This window comes from Mobula hypostoma, chromosome 5, assembly GCF_963921235.1.
Source record: "Mobula hypostoma chromosome 5, sMobHyp1.1, whole genome shotgun sequence".
Lineage (NCBI taxonomy): Eukaryota > Metazoa > Chordata > Chondrichthyes > Myliobatiformes > Myliobatidae > Mobula > Mobula hypostoma.
Genome location: NC_086101.1, coordinates 50,463,103 through 50,485,519, shown reverse-complemented (window position 1 = coordinate 50,485,519; position 22,417 = coordinate 50,463,103). Strand labels below are relative to the sequence as shown.

General features: G+C 39.7%; 1 protein-coding gene across 2 annotated transcripts in view; it reads right to left on the bottom strand.

Moving 5' to 3' along the window:
* Positions 1-22,417, bottom strand: part of slain1a (SLAIN motif family, member 1a) — a 136,291-nt gene that overhangs the window by 34,881 nt on the left and 78,993 nt on the right. The window contains exons 3-5 of one of the 2 annotated variants that reach the window (XM_063048497.1): positions 19,411-19,560; positions 13,593-13,742; positions 2,834-3,166 (exon numbers count right to left, since the gene is read on the bottom strand). In XM_063048497.1, coding sequence (XP_062904567.1) covers positions 2,834-3,166; positions 13,593-13,742; positions 19,411-19,560 — 633 coding nt within the window. The remainder of the gene's footprint in view (positions 1-2,833; positions 3,167-13,592; positions 13,743-19,410; positions 19,561-22,417) is intronic. The other variant, XM_063048498.1, reaches the window with a different exon arrangement.

Below are 22,417 nucleotides of genomic sequence, written 5' to 3'. Positions count from 1 at the left end.
TAGGCAATGGCTTTGTGGGAGAAGCCAGACAGCGGTACTAGATGGTTGCCTCTCCGACTGCAGGCCAGTGATTAGTGGTGTGCTGCAGGGATCACTGTTGGGTCCATTGTTGTTTATCACCAATATCAACGATTGGATGACAATATGGTAAACTATATCAGCAAATTTACAGATGACACGAAAAGTGGGCGTATAATTGACAGCAAAGAAGACTATCAAGGCATGTGGTGGGATCTGGGCCAGCTGAATGAAGGGGTGGAAAAATGGCAAATGGAATTTAATGCAGACAAATGTGAGGTGTTGCCTTTTGGGGTGACAAACCAGGGCTTACAGTTACAAGATGAGCGGTAGGGCACTAAGGAGTGCACTATAACAGAGGGATCTGGGAACATAGATTCATAATTCCTTGAAAGTGGTGTCTCAACTCTATAAAGTCACATAGAATGCTTTGGTATATGGGACCTCCATAAATCAAAGTATTGAGTACAGGAGTTGCAATGTTATGTTGAATTTGGAGTATTGTGTGCAGCTTTGGTCACCTACCTACAGGAAAGATGTCAACAAGATTGAAAGAGTGCTGATAAAATGTACAAGGATGTTGCCAGGTCTTGAGACCCTGAGTTATTGGGAGAGGTTGAATCGGTTAGGACTTTATTGCCTCGAGTGAAGAAAAATGAGGGCAGATTTGTTAGAGGTATGCAAAATTATGAGGGGTAATAATAGCACTAACACAAGCGAGCTTTGTCCACCCAGGTTGGGTGAGACTAGAACTAGAGGTCATGGGTTAAGTGTGAAAGGAGAAATATTTAAGGGAAACATGAAGGAAAACTTCTTCACTCAGAGAATGGTGGGAGTGTGGAATGAGCTGCCAGCGCCAGCGGTGTACGTGGCATCGATTTCAACATTTTAGAAACATTTGGACAGGTACATGGTTGAGAGGGGTTTGGAGGGCTATGGTCCAGGTGTGGGTCAATGGGACAAGGCAGATTAGTGGCTTGGCAGACTAGGTGGGCCAAAAGGCCTGTTTCTATTCTGTAGTGTTCTATGACTCTATCACTTACTTTAGCGAAATAATTACACTTATCTCCTAATCATTTAATACATGGTAACGTATATGTACATTACCTTGATAATAAATTTACTTTGTACATGGAACTCACCAGGCTCCACCTATCACATTCCAGCCCTGTCTCAACCTCCCATCACCTCTTGATATGTTGGTAACCTTCCTTCTAAAGTTGCACTCCTGATGAAGTGCCCCCACCAGAAACAGCAACTGTCCCTTTGACTCTGCAGACGCAGCTCAACCCAGTAAGTTCCTTCAGCAGTTTGATTCAGGTATTAGATCTATTGAGACTCCAACGTCTACAGTGCTTTGTATCTCCAATGGAAAATTATTTTAAATGAATAATTTAAAACAAGATCTTCGATGTACATTTGCCTGAACACTGAATCAATATTTATAACTCTTACTCATAGATCTGTATTGAAACCTCATCATATCTGAGAAGTCAACTTAAAAATAGTTACAATGACATCAGTTGTATGTGGAAGCAACCTTATATTAATTATGGCAATGATATTTATCTATACCCAATACCAAGTTGGTGTCACATTAACTCCAATGGGACATTACTCCAAGGTTACTGGAAGTACAGTTTTGATCTAGGAAGAAGAGCAGACCTGAAAGCAGGTCAAATTTCAAGTTTGTAGTCATTCAGTAAAAATTCAGATTTAAATCGATATCTCACAGCCATTTGGTCTTTGGAAGTTGAAAATGGTACCTGCAGTACAAGAGGCACGCAATGTACAAATTTTTGAGCATGCTAAAAGTTTTTTTTGAAATGTTATCAATTGCTATTTTGAAAAAAAAAAACACTACAATTCACATTTAAATTGCAACAGCAGTTTAGCTAGGTCTGGTAGTTCCTTCATTGGAGTGGAGTTAAAAAGCAATGAGTCAGACTGGGCAGGGCAATGTCTTGCAAGTAGTACAATCACTGAGTTGAGTATGATGTTGTCCTGTGGGGTTGCTTGTTGATAGGTTTTCAGGTGGCTGTAGATCCAATCCAGATCCACATAAATGGTGAGTGCCCGTGCGTGACTTTGTTTAATGTGGGGAGACTGTTGCACGGGCAACCACCAGACGGTTCCTGACAGATCGGGGTCAGGGTCCAGTGACATGGATACGCAAGACAACTGGGGACCCCTCTACTGCTGCAGACTTCCTCCACCTTTACTGCCATTGTGATGTGTCATTATCTGCCACCAGTTCCATCACTGAAGTCTTGGTTAGATTGCTCATCGCCTAGACCAGGGGTTCATTACCTTTTATGTCATGGACCCCTACCATTAACTTGTCTAGATCCTCCCCCTTGACCCTCACCCCTTGATTGGTGAATCTATCAGGAGCTAAGCACCACTTGGCTAAGCTCTGGACAGGATCGCTCTTGGGATCTCAGATACTCACAAACCTCTCCCCCACGACAAGATGACGATCCTCAGAAAAGATCAATGCAGGGCACTGTAGATGCTCTCACGCATGGTTAAGATTAACATAAGTAGGTCAAAAGCAATCTTTTGTTAGATGTATAAAATACACAGAATGTTTTATTGGATGCTGAAATAATGAGGCGAAACTTTCAGAACTGCAAACTTCACATGCGTACCATGTAAATAGAAGACCCCACATCTTCCAAAGAGGTTGTATCTGCCCCATGCTATATCTGATCTGGTAACTGCAATAGGAGCACCTCTAAACCCCAATTCTGCCTTGATTTGCATTAAATATATAAATATAAACAGTGCCATTGTCGAACCTTTAGGATTTTACCTGCATTTGTTCTGTACTGTTGTTGCTCAGCTGTGTGACCTTGTGAGTAATAGGATGGGCAAGCACTGGAATTCAAGTAGGAGGAAGGTGCTGGGCCTCTTCTGCAGTCTCTAATGCTGGAAAAAGTCTGTGAATGTGGCATACTTCGTAAGGGTGGAGAGCACCTGGTGAGTCGAGGCTGTGGCGGAAGTTGGTCAAATTCTTCTTCGTCTTCAAGGCTGCAGCAATCATATTCCTGGTCACTCCCTGTGCCCCGCTTTACTGAATACAGCGACGTACTAGAGCTGCGCTGGGAGATGGTTGTCGAAGTGGAAGCATAATCTTGTCGGAGACCTGGAGGTCAGGAAAGTAAGTGAGTATAAACAGAACTATAAAATATTATTTTTAAAAATTGAGATAGAGAGCGAAATAGGCTCATCAAGTCACGCCTCCCAGCAATACCCTCTGATTTAATCCCAGCCTAAGTCACCCAACAATTTGCAATGACCAGTTAATCTACCAACCGGACTGTGGGAGGAAACCGGGGCCTCCGGATGAAATCCATGAGGTCACAGGGAAAACTAATAACGAGGGCGTGACGGGAATTGAACCCAGGTCACCTTTATTGTAGAGCGTTGTATTAACCACTACACTATCATGCTGCCCTAATTTCCCTGTTTAAGTAGAAGCTCCCAATTTATAAATTACCATAATTGACTTTGTTTTAAAAATTAAATCCTGATGACACTATGAATAACTGCAGTTCACAAATTACTGTATTATCCCTGGATTAGTTGGTAGTGATCTTCTCTCTGGAGTTGCCCTTAGAAACTACCAGCAGTAGTTGGAAAAGGAGCAGAAGAATCGTCTAAGGCAGACTGCTATGTATTGTATGTAATGCATTTGGAGATAGTCTGTGACACAGCTTCTTTCTGCTACTACCGTATATTCATACTACACATGTAGGTTACACTAGGAGTTTCAGGACGTGGGTGTGTGCTTTACAGCAGGCTAACAATATCCAGTGTTTGCTTACATCACATGCACATTGACATTATTACCTTAAATGATCATTACATCAACTGAAAACATGATGCATGTATTGTGCACAAGTATGTAAATGAGGAATCATTAGTTCAACCTGCTACTTGGCTTTCACATGCACTTGACCCATTTTAATTGCATTTGGGTCTGTATTATTACTTCATGATCAGGCAAGCAGCCTGATTCCATTCTCTGTAAGTTCATCTCCTCCAGAAATTAGTTCTGTAGCCATTTCTGGAAGGAATTTGTTATCATATATTTCTTCAACATTCATGTTTATACAGTACGTATCTCTCACTGTAATTGTTCAGTCAATATGGGTACTTCTGACAAGGTGCAAAGATACAGTTTAGAAGTGCACACTTTTAATATCTTACCAATCTCCTACACATGTTCAAAAGTCTTAATACTCCCACTTTCTCATGTTACTCCAATAGCTTCTACTTTCCTCTTCCCAATGAGTTATTGGAGCATAAATCAAGATTTTGCTTTTGTTTCAAGAATAGTGCATACATTCTCTCTTCTGAGCAGGCCATTAAACTCAATCACATTCAAAATCTGCAATGCATCAACAGCTCTGTACAATATTTGAACAAGGTGTTAGCTGACTCATGATTATGTTGAAGTTACCCTGGAAAGAGGTCAATAATATGTCACCAACATATCAGCTACACCACATGGTGTAATAATCAATTTCACCTCATAAAATTCCCATTGTTGTGCATGATCCTACCTAACTTCCATACATTTACGTTGAACATCAAAAGAACAGAAGTTCACCAATCCTGATGCACGATCTTGACTCAAAACATCAATCATTGCATTGCCTTCACAAATGCTGCTCAACTCGCTGAGTCCCTCCAGCAACCTGCATTTTGCTCCAGGCTACAGTATCTGGAGTTGCTTGTCACTCCAGTAAATACGAGGGGTGATTGATAAATTCATGGCCTAAGGTTGACGGAGTCAATTTTAGAAAACCTAGCACTTTTATTTTTCCTACATTTACACACTTAGTCCAGCGGCCGTGGAGCATTTGGATCCCTTCTTTGTAGAAGTCGGTGTCTTCGACCTCCAGAAGTGGTCCACAGCAGGGGTGATTGATATGTTCGTGGCCTAAGGTAGAAGGAGATGAGTTATTAACTTCAAACTTTCTGCATTTTCACTCAGAGTTGACCTGCACGTGCATGTAACGAGAGCTGTATAACTCATCTCCTTCTACCTTAGGCCACAAACTTATCAATCACCCCTGCTGTAAAGAAGGGATCCGTATGCTCCACGACTGCTGGACTAAGTGTGTGCATATAGGAGGGGACTATGTTGAAAAATAAATGCTTCTTTCCCTCTGCCATTTGATTTCTGAATAGATATTTAACCCATGAACATTACCTCACTACTTCTTTTTATTTCTATTTTTGCACTACTTATTTAATTTAACTATTTATATTTTATTTATACAATATAAATACACACACACTGTAATTCATGTTTTCTCCTATTATGATGTATAACATTGTACTGCTGCCATAAAGACAACAAATTTCTCAGCATATGCTGGTGATATTAAACTTGATCTGATTCTGACGTCAGAAACATGTCTTGATATCATATGTCATCTCAGTGGCTTCTGCAACTGCACTTGGAAAGTCATCTCATCCAAATGTCAGGTAAAATTCATGTTCTCACTATGTACCAGAATCTTTGGGATGTATGTGGGATGAAACATCTGCAATTACAATTGTCTGCAAGATTGATCTCAACATGCAGGAGTACTGAGATACTCGTACTTCTCTGTAGAACAGAAGCTGCCATGAATTCTGAATAGCTTATGATCCATGACTGAAATGAAAGCCCTTCCCAATATGATGTCATCTCTCTTTTGCACTAAGGTGTTACTATTTGTTCTCTCTTTATGCATAATTTGAAGTCTGTGTGATGTCTGTACCTACATGTCTGTGATGCTGCTGCAAGCAAGTTATTCTCTGTACCTGCACATCATTGTTCTTGTGCACATGACAATAAACTCAAGTTAACTTGATTTGAGGAACTTCTTCAAACCAAGAACTAATGGTAGCACCTTTTCTACTCTGTGCATAATTTCATTCACTTTCAAGGTACATTGGCTTCTCTTGGCTAAGATTCATGAAGACAGCACATGCTCTATTTTGGGAATTGCACTCAAGCTTCAATGTGCTCTTCCAATCACAATCTACCAGTAACCTTTGGTTATTAAGCTCTGTTTTTTGTAAGTTGTATGCTCCCTATTAATCTTCACTCCATGTCCAAGCTTCACTTTGTTATAGCAACTGCTGCATTAGCGTAGACACTCAATAAGAATACTGAACTATGCCCAAGAAAAAATTCTGAGCTCTGCCCCATCTTACTTCTGATGGGTTATAAACTATTGCTGTTCACCATCAATCCAAAATAAACAAATCATCCAGCTACCTATGATACACATCCTGACAATTCATCATTTGAATACCTCTTCTATAAAGAGATGGATTTTGTCCTAGGTGCTAAAACAAGCTCATCCTGGTTAGATAAGCAATAGACTATGCTTTACAGAATCTTGTCCATTATCAACTGTAAAATCTTCAGTGACAACTTAACTCCATAACTACCAACTGTAAAATCTTCAGTGACAACTTAACTCCATAAAGCGATTTGGTGCATAAGTACAGATCATTCCGTATATTTGTGGCGAGGCAATGTTGATTCGCTTTTTGGTGAGCAAACAAATAAATTGGATCCTGCTGCCAATTCAATGTAAGTAAATTAAGGGATCAAAGTAAAGTGTATTGATTTGCTTTATACACTGCACTAGCAAACTGACACATCAGTTTTGGATATGAGCACTCAGTCTGGATTGCCCAGTTATTTTAAGCTGATATTGCAAAAGCACATTCTTCTTCAAACTCTCGTATCTTTTTTCTGCATGTCTTCTAACTTGTCAAGGTATACATTGGGCAACAGATTTTAAATGGATGTTTGGCTTGTGACTAGTAATTTTCAGTATGAAACCTTTAACGGTTTCTCATATTGCTTGTTGGGTAAGAGGTATGAGGAAGCCATTCTGCCCACTGAATTTATGCTAGCTCTCAATAAAGCATTGAAATCAGTGCTGCTCCCCATCTCCTTATTTCCCTGTAGTGCTTCAATTTATTCTCTCACTCACAAATCCATCAACTCCCCTTTGATTCCTTTCCCACTTCCCTACACTAATGAGAAATTTAGAGTTTCTAATTAACCTGCCAGCACATCATTGGGATTAGCATCCAGTCTAAACCCATGAGGTCACTGCGTGAAGGTGCAAATTACATGCAGGCAGCATCTGAGATCAGCAATGAACCCAGACGCTGGAGCAGTGAAGCAGCAGTGCTAACTGTTAGTATTGTCACCCAATGTCAACTTCCAGTATCCACATGGGAGCTAAACATGATTTTCCAACTCACCTTTGGTCTTCCTAGTGCTGCAAGTTACTTGGAATTCTAATTATTAGTCTGTATAATCACACAATGTATTGTATTCATCCTAAAACTTCACCGTTTCACCAGCATTCTTATTGAGAACATCAGTACTTTCTATTAACAATAAATGACCGAATTCCCTCGGTAGGGATTTTTGCTCAAAACGCAACAATCTGTGGTTGCTTCAATATTTATTTCAACTGCTTGGTCATTTACTCCTTATGTGAGTTTTGAAAGCTCGATGCTTCTTGCCACTTCTGTAAATAGACAGCGTGTAATTCAGGTCTATCAGAATCTGGTTTTGTTTGATGTAGGCGCCATCTCTACATTATACTGAAGGGGAAATCTTTTTCTAGTTATGGGCTCCCATTGGTAGCAACAATCCCATTAGTTGCTCTGAGTTTCGATCTACGTGCCATTAATCAATTACCTTAATAACACATGCAATAACTTGTTTCATTAAAGGAACAGGTCTGTGGTGAGTGACTCCCATTGCATCTGGAGCAAGAACTCACATCAAATGCATTCAATTCATTGCTTCCGAGGGGAGTTTTCACTGTTACCTTCTGACATTTAATTACCATCTTACTTATGTTTGATGATGGCTGAATTTCCTGGACAATAAATCAAAAATGCACTTCTGAAAGCTCGGTCAAATGCCAGTCTTCCACATGTTTAATAAATTGCACTAAATCTAAACCTTGGATAAACCTCTTAATGCAACAAAATAGACACTAGCCATTTCTTTCGCTGACATTATGTCACTTGCATTCATTTATTCTACGTACAGACATTTTATTTAACTCAACATCCATAAAATGCTGGAGGAACTTGGCAAGTCAGGCGGCATCTGTGGAAATAACAAAGAGTCGTCGTTACGGACTGAGACCTTTTTTCAGGTCCGAAAAGGAAGGAGGAAGCCACCAGAATAAAAAGGTGGGGGGCGGGGGGAAGGAGGTTAGCTAGAAGGTGATAGGTGAAGTGAGGTGGGTGGGAAAGATAAAAGGCCGGAGAGGAAGAGATCTGATAGGAGAGGAGGGTGGACCATAGGAGAAAGGGGAGGAGGTGGGAAATCAGGGGAAAGTGAGAGTCCAGAATGGGGAATAGAATAGGGAAGGTGGCAATTTTCTTTTTAACCAGGAGAAATCGATATTCAAACCATCAAGTTGGAAGCTACCCAGACGGAAAATAAGGTGTTGCTCATTCACCCTGAGGGTGGCCTCATCTTGGCACAAGAGGAGACCATGGACCAACATGTCGGGACAGGAATGGGAATGGGAATTAAAATATTTGGCCAAAACTCTCAGTAAGCATCAGCAAGTTGATCTTTATCACATTGTTGTTTAGAGAATTTGCTCTGTGCAGGTTATACTGTACTTTGACGACTTCAAATGCACTTCATTATCTGTGAAGCTTCTTGCAATATCCGAAGGTCAGAATGATACTTTTCAGAAATAATATTTATTAAAAGATCAAGCAAAATATCAATAACAAAATAGCTCCTTTAAAATTGTTCATTTAAATAAATCTGTAATCAATATACCAATACTAATACTGATATTTATTAGGAGAGAGTGAACTACATGGCTAATTACAATTTGAGAACTGAAAAACAAAGTGACTAATTAACATACCATATTCAAAACCAGCCTATCAGCATTAAAATCTTTTTTGAGATCAATATTTCATCTAGCCATGAAACTCTCTTTCAGTGAGAGATCAACTCTAAGGGATTTAAAATTATGATAAATTCCCATTAGATTACTATAAATAGAAATACAGTCTCAGAAAAAGATATCTCGTTGATCAGATTATCAGGTCTATACCAAGCACTGGAGAAAATTATAAATAGCTCACAGGAACGAACAATAAAATATTACATTACTCTGAAGGTATTCATCTATAAGAATTACAGCACAGCCGCAAACACAAGAGATTCTGCAGATGCTGGAAATTCAGAGCAACACATACAAAATGCTGGAGGAACTCAGCAGGTCAGACAGCATCTACAGAAGTCAACAAACAGTTAACGTTTTAGGCCAACCCTTCTTCAGGACTGGAAAGAAAGGAGGAAGATGCCATAATAAAAGGGTGGTGGGACGGGAAGGAGAATAGCTAGAAGGTGATAGGTGAAGCCAGGTAGGTGGGAAAGGTCAAGGGCTGGAGGAGAAAGAATCTGATAGGAGAGGACAGAGGACCATGGAAAGGATGAGGGGATCCCAGGAGAAGTGAGGAGAAGAGGTAAGAGGGCAGAGTGGGGAATAGAAGAAGATAGAAGAAGGGGCATTTTTTTTACCGGAAGGAGATATTGATGTTCATACCATCAGGTTGGAGGCTATTTTGACAGAATATGAGGATTGGCCCTGAGAATGACCTCACTGTGGCAAAAGAGGAAGCCATTGAGCGACCTGTCAGGATGGGAATGTGGGTAGGAATTAAAATGGTTGGCCAGCGGGCAACTCCACTTTTGGCATGTGGAGTGGAGGTGCTCGACAAAATGGTGTGCCAAATTAGTCGGGTCTCACCAATGTAGAGGAGGCCGCATCGGGAGCACCACATACAAGAGATGACCAGAAATAATTTGCACGTGAAGAGCCGTTTGGGACCCTAAGCAAAGGAAAGGAAGGAGGTCAATGTGCAAGTGTAGCAGATCTGCAGCTTGCATAGATATGTGCAAGGAGGGAGATTGGTGGGGAGGAACAAATGGGCAAGGGAATCACTAGTGAGCAATCCCAACTGAAAGCGGAGAGTGAGGGTGACATAAAGATGTGTTTGGTGGTAGGATCCCGTTGAAGATGGCGGAAGTTGGGGTGGGATAATGTGTTGGATGCAGAGGCTCATGGGGTAAGGATAAGGGGAACTCTATCAATGTTATGGCGGATGGGGAAGATGTGGTGAGTGTGGATGTCAGGGAGATCAGGTGAGGACAGCATCAATGGTGGAAGAAGAGAAATTCCATTCTGTGATGAAGGAGGACATTTCTGATGTCCTGGAACAGAAAGCCTCATCCTGGGTATAGATATGGTGGAGATGAAGGAACTGAGAAAAGGGAACAGCATTTTTACAGGCGACAGGGTGTGCATACTCCTGATAATTCAACATAAATTTTTATGTGATAAAATTGAAAGAGGCAGTAATTCAAAATAAGCATGGTAAACAAGATGGTTCAATTGGGGTTTAGTGCTAAATTAAGTCATCAGCTAATTTGAATTGTCACTTGGAATTAAGAGTAGATTGCACATCACAACTGCCTAATTAAATAAAAATTAACACATTATTCTAATTAGTTCAGCAATGTTACCTGGTGTTGTAATCACTCCAGCGTGCCAGTGTTAACTCTGGCTCAACTGTTAGCACACTCGCCTCTGAGGCAGGAGCTGTTGGGTTCAAGTCTGACTTCAGAGTTTGTAAAAATCTAGATCTTGGTAGACTTGTGCAGTGATAAGGTCTTGTCTTAACTTTGTTAAGCCCTCGATCACTCCCTTAGGAGGATGTGAAAGATCTAGCAGCACTCTTTTGAAAAGTGCGCCCAATATTTATTCCTCTAATTCTTTCTTCAAGTTAACATTAATAAGAAATGAGTTATTTAAGTGGTATCATGTTACTGTAGTGGGAGCCAGCCTTACTAAAATTAGTTGCTGTGCTCTTCATTGACCTGAAACATTACCTTTTTAACTTTTTTCCACCGGTGCTACTGAATATTTCCACATTCTATGTTTTCACTTCCGATAGTTTAATGACTGTACCCTAAAAATGACCTGAAAAGCAATTCAGGAATGGACAAGAACCATCTGTTCCAGAGAGCGGATGTAATCTGCAACACACTACCTGGTGAGCTACATTGAGTATTCAACAGCACAGCCCAGGAACAGGCTCTGCAGTCCATAACGTCAGCACCAAATACAATGCCAAATTAAACTGATTCTCTTCCTCCTCTACTTGATCCATTTGCTTCTATTTCCAGCCTATTCAACTGTCCATTTAACAGCCCCTTAAATGCCATTTTCATATCTGCTTCCACTACTCTCATAATCTTACAAAGTTCTCTCAGGTCTCCCCTCAGCTTCCAGCACTCCAGAGGAAACAACCCAAGTTTGTCAAGAGTTCAAGTTCAAGTTTAATTGTCATTCTACCATACACATGTATACAGCTAAATGAAACAAAGTTCTTGCAGGGCCAAGGGTCAGAACACAGTACATACTGTCACACGCAACATATATAGTTGTGTTAGTGCCTGCAGTCACAAAAAATATTAGCACAAGTCCCTGAATGGCATAGCCTGAAGACTGATGGTGCATGGGATGTTGTCTTGCAGCCCCATTTCTGCAGAACAGGTACGCAGCAGTTCCGCATCTCACACTGGTACAAGGGTTAGTTGTGAGAGAGTCTCACAATGTTTATTAAATGTCTACAGTACCTAAATGAACAAAGTACACTCTAGACAAGTACAGGTAAATTGGATCTGTTTAGATAGGTACTGATAGTTAGCATGATCATTTGGGTCAAATGGCCTGTTTCTGTGCAGTATGACACCATGAAGATCCAGCCTTGCCTCATCCCATGAAAAAATTTTGAAAAAGTAAAACATGACAAATTTGTTTTAATTTCAGAAAGTAAATAAGTTCAAGATTTTAAGAAAAAAAAGATTTAAGAAATTGATCAGTGCATCAATGACTTCTTCACTTTATCTCCTCCTTATTTGCTAACTTGACCTTCTGAGTGTTTTCAGCATTATCTGTTAGTATTTCAAGTATTTTATTGATTGTAAAGTAATTTGAGTTGTACCTTATATTGCAAGCAGGAAAAGAAATTATGATTGTTAGGGTGTATTTTAGGTTTAGGTCATAAAACAAAATATTGTCTTCAGCGACAAACCTTCAGATTCGAATATGCATTGAAGATTAAATTTAAAATGCAGCTCAGATTAGTTAAATGAAGACCAGGCAGTCCAAGAAACAAGCACTTAACTGATTGTCTACACATTCATAAATCCAACCAACATCCCACTGCATGGGAAACGACAGTAATTAACACTTATTTTGGGTGTGATGGTGGGAAGATGCAGACATTTGAAACTGTTACATGTGTGGTTCAAAGAAAGCATGTAAATGTGGATTTGTTTGAATTGTCCTGAACTTTCTTTGATCTTTAGCACATAAAACATTGTGTAGTGTTGGGTCAAGCAGACCTTGCTTCAAAAGGGTCTCTCTCTTTCTCATGATTCCAAAGGCTGTCAGCTTATTTGTGATATTTTGTCGAATAAAGAGACTGCTTCGCACCTATTGGTACTTCTTTCCAGTGACTTCGCTGACACGACAACAATGATGTAAGAATAATTGAGAGTTGGAGTTTCATCTGACCAAATTCCATCGGAGATATTCAAGACAGAGTTTCATAGTAAACATTGTCGACTCTTTTCCATGATGAGCTGTACTGAACAACTTGTGCATCGGAAATCCATTATGGTTGCTCAGCCACGACTTGACTTCTCAGATGGGGTCAAGTTTCAACCAAAGAGAAATATCTACAGTACCTGCTAAAGTTGCAAACACACTTTGACACAAAATATGTACTTGCTATATTATAGGAGTCATAGGAGGAAGGAGAAGATGGCGGCGCGACGCAGCGCGCGGCTGTTCCGAATGAATATCGATATGTGTAACTAGGGGTGCGTGCATCAATCCAGATTTGATGGGGACAGCCGTGAAAGCACAGAGGAACATTTGGAGCAACTTCTGAAATGCCTGCTTCACTGCCGCTGCTACTGTGCAATCGAGAATCTCCGGAGACGTAGATCCCAAATCCTCGGCTTTGCGTATCGCCTGGGGCGGGGTCGAAATGCTCGGCAAAGCTGGTGCTCGGGGTTTGGTGACGAATAGGTGGTCGGAGGCTCAGAGTTTTTCGGATGGACTCGGAATCGGACTATGGTCGGATGCTTCCGGGATGCTGCATCAGCAAGTTGGCGGGGTACTGGGGGTTTACCGTCTGCGTGAGATGATGGAACTTTGAGAGACTCTGAGACTTTTACTGTGCCATGGTCTGTTCTCATCAAATTACGGTATTGCTTTGCATTGATGTAACTATATGTTATGATTATGTGGTTTTTGTTAGTTTTTAAGTTGGTACGTCATGTGTTTTCGTGATATCATTCTGGAGAAACATTGTATCATTTCTTAATGCATGCATTACTAAATGACAATAAAAGGGGACTGCGTGTCCTCATAATCATATTATTGCCCTATATTACTATCAGCTTATAGCACACTTACTTTCCTCTTGTAGTCTTGCCATTATTTGGACATCTGTCAAGTCGTGTAGTTTGTAACCCATGGAGATGGACTCATCATCCAGCTCAGAAGTGCTCAGTTCACTGTCGATTGATGACTGTGGGCTGAGTGGAAGATTTCTATTTGCATAACCTGTCAACACATGTAAGCAAAGGCAAGTGTTAGAATTTTATGGGGGTTTAAACATTTTAATTAACTAAAAAAAGTGCACCAACATTTGCTTCTCAATCCCTTTCTATGACTGACTCAGAAGAGGGTAAATCAGGCAATAAAAATTATAAATTCACACTCAGAAAATTAGTCGAAGTATTCAGAATCAAAGCTGCACTAGGTCCAAAGGGAATTGGATAATTACCTCTGCTTTCATGCTATGGATTATGGAACTTGATTAAAATCTGCTTCTCTTTTACTTCAAGGATAATAGATCGTTCTAGTTTTATAGACCCTGTCTATGGACAGTTGCTTTTCACGGTTTTTATTCATTTATTTAGTGATACAGCGCAGAGTAGGTCCTTCTGTCCCTTCGAGCACACCGCCTCAGCAACTCCTCAACCCTAATTAACCCTAGCCTCATCATGGGACAATTTACAATGAACAATTAAGCTACCCAGTATGCCTTTGGATTGTGGGAAGAAACCAGAGCACCCAGGGAAAACACATGCATTCCACAGAGAGGATGTACAGGAAGTCCTTACAGAATGGTGTCAGTGTTGAACTCCGTACTACAGAAGGCCCCAAGACGTAACAGCATCACACTAACCGCTGTGCTACTGTGGTGCACTGCATACTTATTGTGTGTAATTTAATGAATTCAATTCATTGCAACACACATAAAAATCGCTGGTGAACGCAGCAGGCCAGGCAGCATCTCTAGGAAGAGGTACAGTCGACGTTTCAGGCCGAGACCCTTTGTCAGGACTAACTGAAAGAAGAGATAAGTAAGACATTTGAAAGTGGGAGGGGGAGGGGGAGATCCGAGAAGATAGGAGAAGACGGGAGGGGGAGGGATGGAACTAAGAGCTGGGATTTGGCAAAAGGGATATGAGAGGATCATGGATCGGGAGGCCTAGGGAGAAAAAAAGGAAGAAACTCATCGCAGCTCCTTTGCTGTTGAATAATAACAAACAGAAAACTACAGTGGCCTGGTTGTCACAAACAATACTACAAATGAAGTAAACCCAGTAAAGCTGGCAAGAAACATTGCCCGTTTTGACCTTCACTTACTATCTTCTCATGGCTGGAACAAAACTTCATCAACATATAGTTGGTTGTAGGTTTGATGTTTTAATTATAAGCATGGGGTTGCAGTAAAACACAATAGTATAAATTCAGTTCCACATTTGTAACTGGTTCTCAAAATGCCCCTAGGATAAAAAGTTCTCTAAAGGATACTTTCTTGGTTTTTATACTCCACCACTCTTAAAAATGGATTTAGCAAGGAGATACATTCCCAGAAGCCAGGCTTGCACTTGTTGTGTTAAAAGCCAAGTAAAAATCTAGTTGGTCAATAAAACTAAATTTGCAAGTATTGGGCATAAGGAGTGAAGTTCTGCACATGTCTGAGACTACCAGAGAGAATTCCTTCCTGGGCAAGAGAATTACAAACAAAAAGTATAGAATAAGACAATCATTAACTTCATATTGTTCACTAGAGCTTAAAGCGATTTGATGGCTATGAAACTTGATAACACAATGAGGCTGTTTTGAATGAGAAATATATATCAAAGTAAATACTAACATATTTTATAAAATGCAAAATAAAACCCACTTTTCACTTGTGTTCAGGCTCAATGAGATAAATGGAAAATTTTGATAAGGTTTACTCTGCATTCCTCTGAATTAGGAAAAGGATTACAGATATAAAACACATGGGTTAGCACCAGCATTAACATACCAAAACAATAAAATACCACTCAAGCCTGTTAAATGTTCATCCCTCAGTTCTGAAAAAGTGCTCACTTTGTCTCTTAAAACAAGCAGAACTTTTAGGTAATTAAACATTGAAGAAAAAGCCAAGCAAATTTACATTGCATTATGAAAGCCAATATGATGTGTGTAGGGTTGGGGGGATGGGGGAAAATGTTTGATGCATGTAAGAAGTTGAAAGGAAAACCAAAGTAATCACATTATTAAACTGCACGGATCAACTTCCATCCTTGGGGATGAGTGGGGTGGTATATTTTGCTGCTTTGATTCAGTTGCACATCATTGCTTTGCCCAATTTCCTCTTCCAATCACTTGAATTTTACTTCCCTGCTAAAGGTGAGAGCCTATGTCTGTGTGAAGGTTAAGAGCAGTTAATATTTTTAGCTGGTCTCAGTAGAGTTTAAGTTTGATTCACAAGCAATGCAGAAATCTCTGTTTTGCAACAATTTGTTTAATCAGATAGAAGAAACCAGAAGCTCATTTTGTTTTCTCCTTGACAGTCATTTTGATTTCATTTCTACTTGACATAATTATTATTGATGACATTATTACTGGTTGAATACAGGCTCATTGCACTGAAGTCTCAACAATACCTGCCTAAACATGGGAGCCTGCATTGGTTGTACAGATTAATGTGCATGCTTCATGAAGCCCCTGCAGGTTTATAAATCAGGAGAAAAATCTATAGTTGCGTCTGATGCAATTCGTCCTGACGTCTCACCAGGGAAGGAATACGGTTGTCTGATGGAACAGCCCTTGCTTTGTCAAATTTTCTACATTGGATTATCTCATCACACTGCGGGAGACTTAAGACAGAATTCACAGAATATGTTCTGGTTTATTTGAACAGATTTCATGCTATTGACAGATTCTAAAGCTGTTTGAAAAAAAACTAACCATAGTATGAAGTAACCTAGTAATTAGTAAACTGATTTTCACTGATTAATAAACTTCTGTTGTACTGTTAAACTTTCAAAAAAGTACAGTTCTTCTTTACATTCTAATTATGCTCATTATTGATCATAGTTGTTGCTTCTCTGGGTAATGGAATTGCAGAAAGATTTAGCACAGAAACAGGCCCTTCGGCCTACCAAATCCACACTAAGCAAGCTCCCTGTGGCCTATCAAGCACCCACTTACACTGATCTCATTTTCATTCTCCCCACATTTTTATCAAATCACTTGCAATTCTACCTACTAATCTGCACACAAGGGCAATTGATAGTGGGCAGTTAAAACACTAATCATCTTTGAGAAGTGGGAGGAAACCAAGGCAGAGTATTGTATTCACTGTTCACCCTTCCGAACACAGAGGACAAAAGTACACTCACTAACATAGGGCATTGGAGGTGCATATCTGTCCATGACCTCTTCATTTCCAACCTAATGACAAGTCGCAAGCCGAAACAGCAACTGTTTTTCCACTCCATAGATGCAGCCTGATTTGCTGAGTTTCTCTAGCATTTTGTGTGTGTTGCTCAAATATTCTACCCATTGGTTTCAAAAGTGTTCTCTGGTTTCCTCTCCCCTTCCACAAAGGTGCAACTTGACTATGATAAATTGCCCTTTAGCGTAATGAGTGGTAAATGGACCAAAGAGCATTTGGTTGACACATGAGAGAGAATAAGTTGTAGGGAATAGGTCGAATGGGAACACACTACTGGGAACCAGCATTGACCTAATGGGAAAATGGCTTCCTCATGTGCAATATGTAGAATAAATCTATCTTATCTCCTAAACCTGTACCTAAACCTGAGTTCATCTTCTATTCCATCCAATGACTAGAAGCCACACACCCGGTGTCTGCAAGGAACACTTTACACACAGGGAAGATCAAACTTTTTATCATGGACTCTACTGGAAACATTCACTGATAGTGAAATGATCTTGAGATGGTACTATTAAACTCTTCAAAGCTAGGAAGAAAGTGGAGATCTATTAACAGATAAAAGAAAGCAACTTAAAGTACAATGTTTTATTAGATTGCACCCCGAGTTGGGCAATTAATTTCTGGCACCAATGCTGCTGAAGCCACTAGCTGCCTTTGTGGATGAGATCCTGACCCTGTGTTCTGCCATGCCATAGCAGAGATGGCAGCTCCACTCTAAGCATGAGTCTTCACGGCCTTGCAGTTTGTTTTGATGGAGGATGGTGAAAGAGCAAAACACTGGTGCCAATTGTTGGGGAAGGAGCCAAAACAGCAGGCATTGGAATATAGAAGTAATGTTCAGATGTATAAAGAAATATTGGCTTTGCTGATAGCCATCTCAGTTTAATCCTGGTGTAAGATCATGAGGTGAAGAGATTTTAATACTGTGGGAGAAAATACTTGCCATGAATTCACAAGGAGCACAGCTGACGGACTTCAACACAGAACAAGGGGACTTGTGATTTCAATGACTCACACAAGGCACACTTTTGAATATGACTTCAAAATGAAACATAAAAGGATTAGTGGTTGCTTGTAGTAAGCACAAAAATAAAACAGAAAGCATTTCTTTCCCAAAAAGTCAAAAGTCCTTTGTCAATATCTTGAAGACAGAGAGCCACATTGGGAGAGTTGTAGGAGCAAATACCTCGGGATTTCATGGGAATGTTTGATCACTAGCTGGATCTAATATTAGTAGGGTAACTTTGAAGACACAAGCACTTAAAGCTCAATGTTCACAAAAATATCTACCATATTTCAAGTGCAAACATCAGGAAATCCATGAAGGTGCCTGGGTGCGGCATGGGAGTAGAGGATGATGTATTTGTTCCTCTCTGCACTGGATCATCCTTCAGATTATATTTGGAATTTGGACAAAGATAAATCACCTTTGTCAAGAACTCTGTTCCTCTGTCACAAATCACAAACTGTGAAAACTAAGCCCAATTTCTAAGGCCAACCCCTTCAATCTTCGGAAGAGCTGTACAGTTTATGCTTTGGCCCTTGACCAATTAGCCAATTATATAAAGGGGTAAACAGCTAGAAAACAATATTCCAATGTATAGCTATACCAGTAGGAGTCAATAATAATTTTAATAAATAGAAACTATCATCTTTGGTTCAGCTAAAAGTGATTAGGTGTTGCTTCACTCTTGAAATTACTTTTGCAATAATGACAACCTTGAAGTGGTTGTCTGGAAACATCTTGTTTTTGCTCTCATACCCCATTGAACATAAATGGATTATTGGAACAATGCATAAGGAAATCTCAGTTGAACAGCTGAGGTTAAATTAAACAAATGCATTGGTTTAAATTTCTCCACATCAATTAATTTTCATTTTCTTACTTTATTTGTTACTTTCCCAGAACAAGATAAGATGAAGTTTTTAAAGTTTCTAGTATTACAATGAAGTTAATTATGAACACTGAATGGTGTTTCTGAAATTTGTTTCCAATTCATTGCAATAGAACCAAGTTTCAAAAGAATATTCAATGTGCAGTCATTATAATGTTGCACATACAGCTCATACAACTGACCATGAATTTCTATTCCACACTGGAATGTGTTTGGGACATGACCATAATTAAACTACCTTTCCTAGCTATTGTAGAAACAATAGGGACAACGTCTGTATTTAAAGTCAACTGAACATATTTGAGGCCATACTTATAGGGAGCAACTTCTCCTTGGAAAGAACCTTTGAAATGAAGACATTAACTTTTCAGCATCATTTATGGCACATGATTTTTTTTCTTGAAGCTCTATTTAACTTTGTTTTTTTTATTGTTATAGAAGTCTCAGTCTAAAGAGATGAGATGATTACCCAGGTTTTCCTTCATGGAATTATACTGTATTAGGCTGTGCATGCAGTTAGCAGTACATATGCAAAGCTCACATTAAGAGAAACAAAACATATTAAAGCTGTTCCAGTGTTATACTCTACCTGTTCTTTCAGGGATTAGTAATTGTTTAGTAACAGGTTTGTAGAGGCTTTGAGAACTAAACCCATTGGTATATGGACTATACCCTGCAAACGGACTACATGGAAGGCCAGAAGAATAAGAACTCGAAAAGAGACTTTTCCATCGATTGGCTTTTGAGGGAAAGAAAGCAAAGACACAGAATTAGATTTGACAAAACTCCACTGAAGTGCATAAACTAAAAGAAGATTTTAAAAAAACACATAAATTACAACATAGATGTATGTCATGCAGCAATGCAGTCAATAGAAATAGCCAACTCTAATCACATGGTTTAGGATCTAGAGGAGGATGTTTGCTCAATAAATATACAAGTCAGCTAAAGAATTAACAAAACTTAAAGTTCAGTTTTGCAATCAACGTGCTAGTCTAAATCTTCATTCTGTCTATAAAAGACAAAATATATTAATTGCTTATTTTCTAACCATGTCCCCTAAATTTCGATAGATATATTGTTGAAAATATCTTGATTGGCTGCATCATGATCTGATACGGCAAGGCAAATGCACAAAAATACCAGTATCTGTGAGAGTAGTGGACTCTGCCTAATGGATCACGGGCTCATCCCTTCCCTCCATCAATAGTATCTGCAGCAGGCAATGCCTGAAGAAGGCAACATCCATCGTCAACAATCCCCACTATCCAGACCATGCCAAGTTCTCATAGCTAACATTAGCCAGGAGATACAGAAGCTTAAAGTCTGACACAACCAGGTTCAAGAACAACTACTTCCCTTCAACCATTCAGTCCTTGAACAAATTGGCACATCTCCAGTCACTACTACCTCATTATAGGAACACTATCTCCACTTTGACCACTTTGCACTAAAATAGACTTCATGTTTTTTTTTTAAATTCCATTTGTGTTCTTTATGTAAAAACGTATATAATTTAGAAACACGAGGATCTGCAGATGCTGGAAATATTGAGCAACACACATAAAATGCTGGAAGAACTCAGCAGGTCAGGTTGCATCTATGGAGGGGAATAAGCAGTCAACATTTCAGTCCAAAATACTTTGTTCATGTTTCTCTTGTGAATATTGCTGATATGTGCCTGTGACACTGCGGGAAATAACCTTTCATTGCACTGAGCATATGGCAATAAACTTTTAAGTGACAGAAAATCTACAGATGGAAAAAAGGTAAGATAACATTTAGGGAATGATTAGCCCATTAGTTGAGAGCAGTTTCTGCTAGTATTAACTATGAATGGCCAAACCAAGACCACGACACTATCGAATATCTTGTGCTACTGAGTGACTGCAAATTGTTCAATAATGGTGAGCACCATCACTGGCCTTGATCCTTTTCTTACTGAGGCCATACCTTACAGCCAGAGACATAGGAGGATGAAGGTCCCAGGATTATTTTTCCCATTTCCACACCAGGGGTTGCTGTGGTAAACAAACTGTTCATATCCCAAACAGCTGTTTAATTTAGGATTTATTACCAGAGAAAAATCTGAACGCACAAGTAGAAAATGTTAGAGGTCAGGCACTATCTGCGAAAAGCCAAACAGCCTTAATATTTCTAGTTGATGGCATTTCTTCAGTTCTTATAATAGGCCACTGAACCAACTGGTTGTATCTGTTTCTCTTCCACAAAGGTTGCAGGGTCTGCTGAATATTTCCAGCATTGTCTGTTTTTTTTTTAATTTCTTAAAGGAAAAATCTATGATCAAAGAAAGGCAGGGAGCAGAGAGTTTCTGGCTGAAATCAGGCAAGGGTGTACATTAGAAAATAACAAACTGACCCAAACCTGATTAGACCTAATTGTGTGTATAGGGCTTAGGACTGATAGCAAAACCGCGCCACATCCTTGGGCTTTGCATCAGGTACAGACGGAACAGGTTTTTAACTTTACATCAAAAGAGATCCCTAACCCAGATTCCTTTACTATCTCCCTCCAGTGTGCCCTAGTTACTGACTTACTCTGGAAAAGCTGGGTCACCTCAGCTTTGAATAAACAGGTACAACTCCCATTCTGTCTCTATCCCTGTTCTCTTCCATGGGAATAAACTTCCATTCTCAGCTATCAGATGTAATCAGCAACTTCTCAGGCACATCCACTTCAGGTGGGCATTTCACCAAGCAAATCCCAGAAGATTGTGGTAAGCAACTAAATAAGCACATTTATTTATTTTTAATCCACACTTGAGGGTTTTAACTGTAATGAAGAAACTCCTGCAAGATTAATTTCCCAAGCTCTGCAACACTGTAAATGCCTAAACTCTACAAACTATTTTTTTGAAATGCCTTTTAATGGGGATATAAGAGACTCAGTTGCTGGACTGCAGGTCACCATGCAAAACGCAGCAGGAAAACGGCAGGTCAGACAGCATCTACGGAGGGAAAAGACAATCAACGTTTGGGCTGAAACCCTTAACACTGACTGCCCATATCTTTCCATAGATGCTGCCTGACCTGCTGAACTCCTTGAGTGTTTTGTGAACGACCTTTTAATGATAAGCCTATTAGAACAGTTGCAGTTATTCCTCAAGGAAGTTCTTTCCCTCAAGTCATTCTAGGTTCATCAGTTCAAGCCTGTTTGTCTTTTCCATTCTCTATTCTAAAAGCAAAGCAGATTGAAAAATCGATTAGAACCATGCATGTGCAAAGCTTTCCTCAGATTTTCTTTTAAAGTACCAAAAATTGATTTTTCTGCAACCTCCCTAGTGTTTCATTTAACTGAGGCATGGCTGTGCTTGTGATTTCATCATCCTTAGCCCAATGAGATTATTGACAATTTCCTTTAACGGCAGGCAAATGCTAAGAACATTGACTGATCTTTCTTGGGAGGTTTTATCTCAAGTGAAGATAACTTCTAGAAAATTCACTTGGATTTTCACCCATTTTGCTCAGGTCATCTAAGATTCTAACAGTGAGATTGCTTCTAAAAATGGAGTCCTCCATCCCTTCATAGAACAAAACGGGTTAGCAGGGTCCAGTGGGTTTCGACAGAGAAGAAAT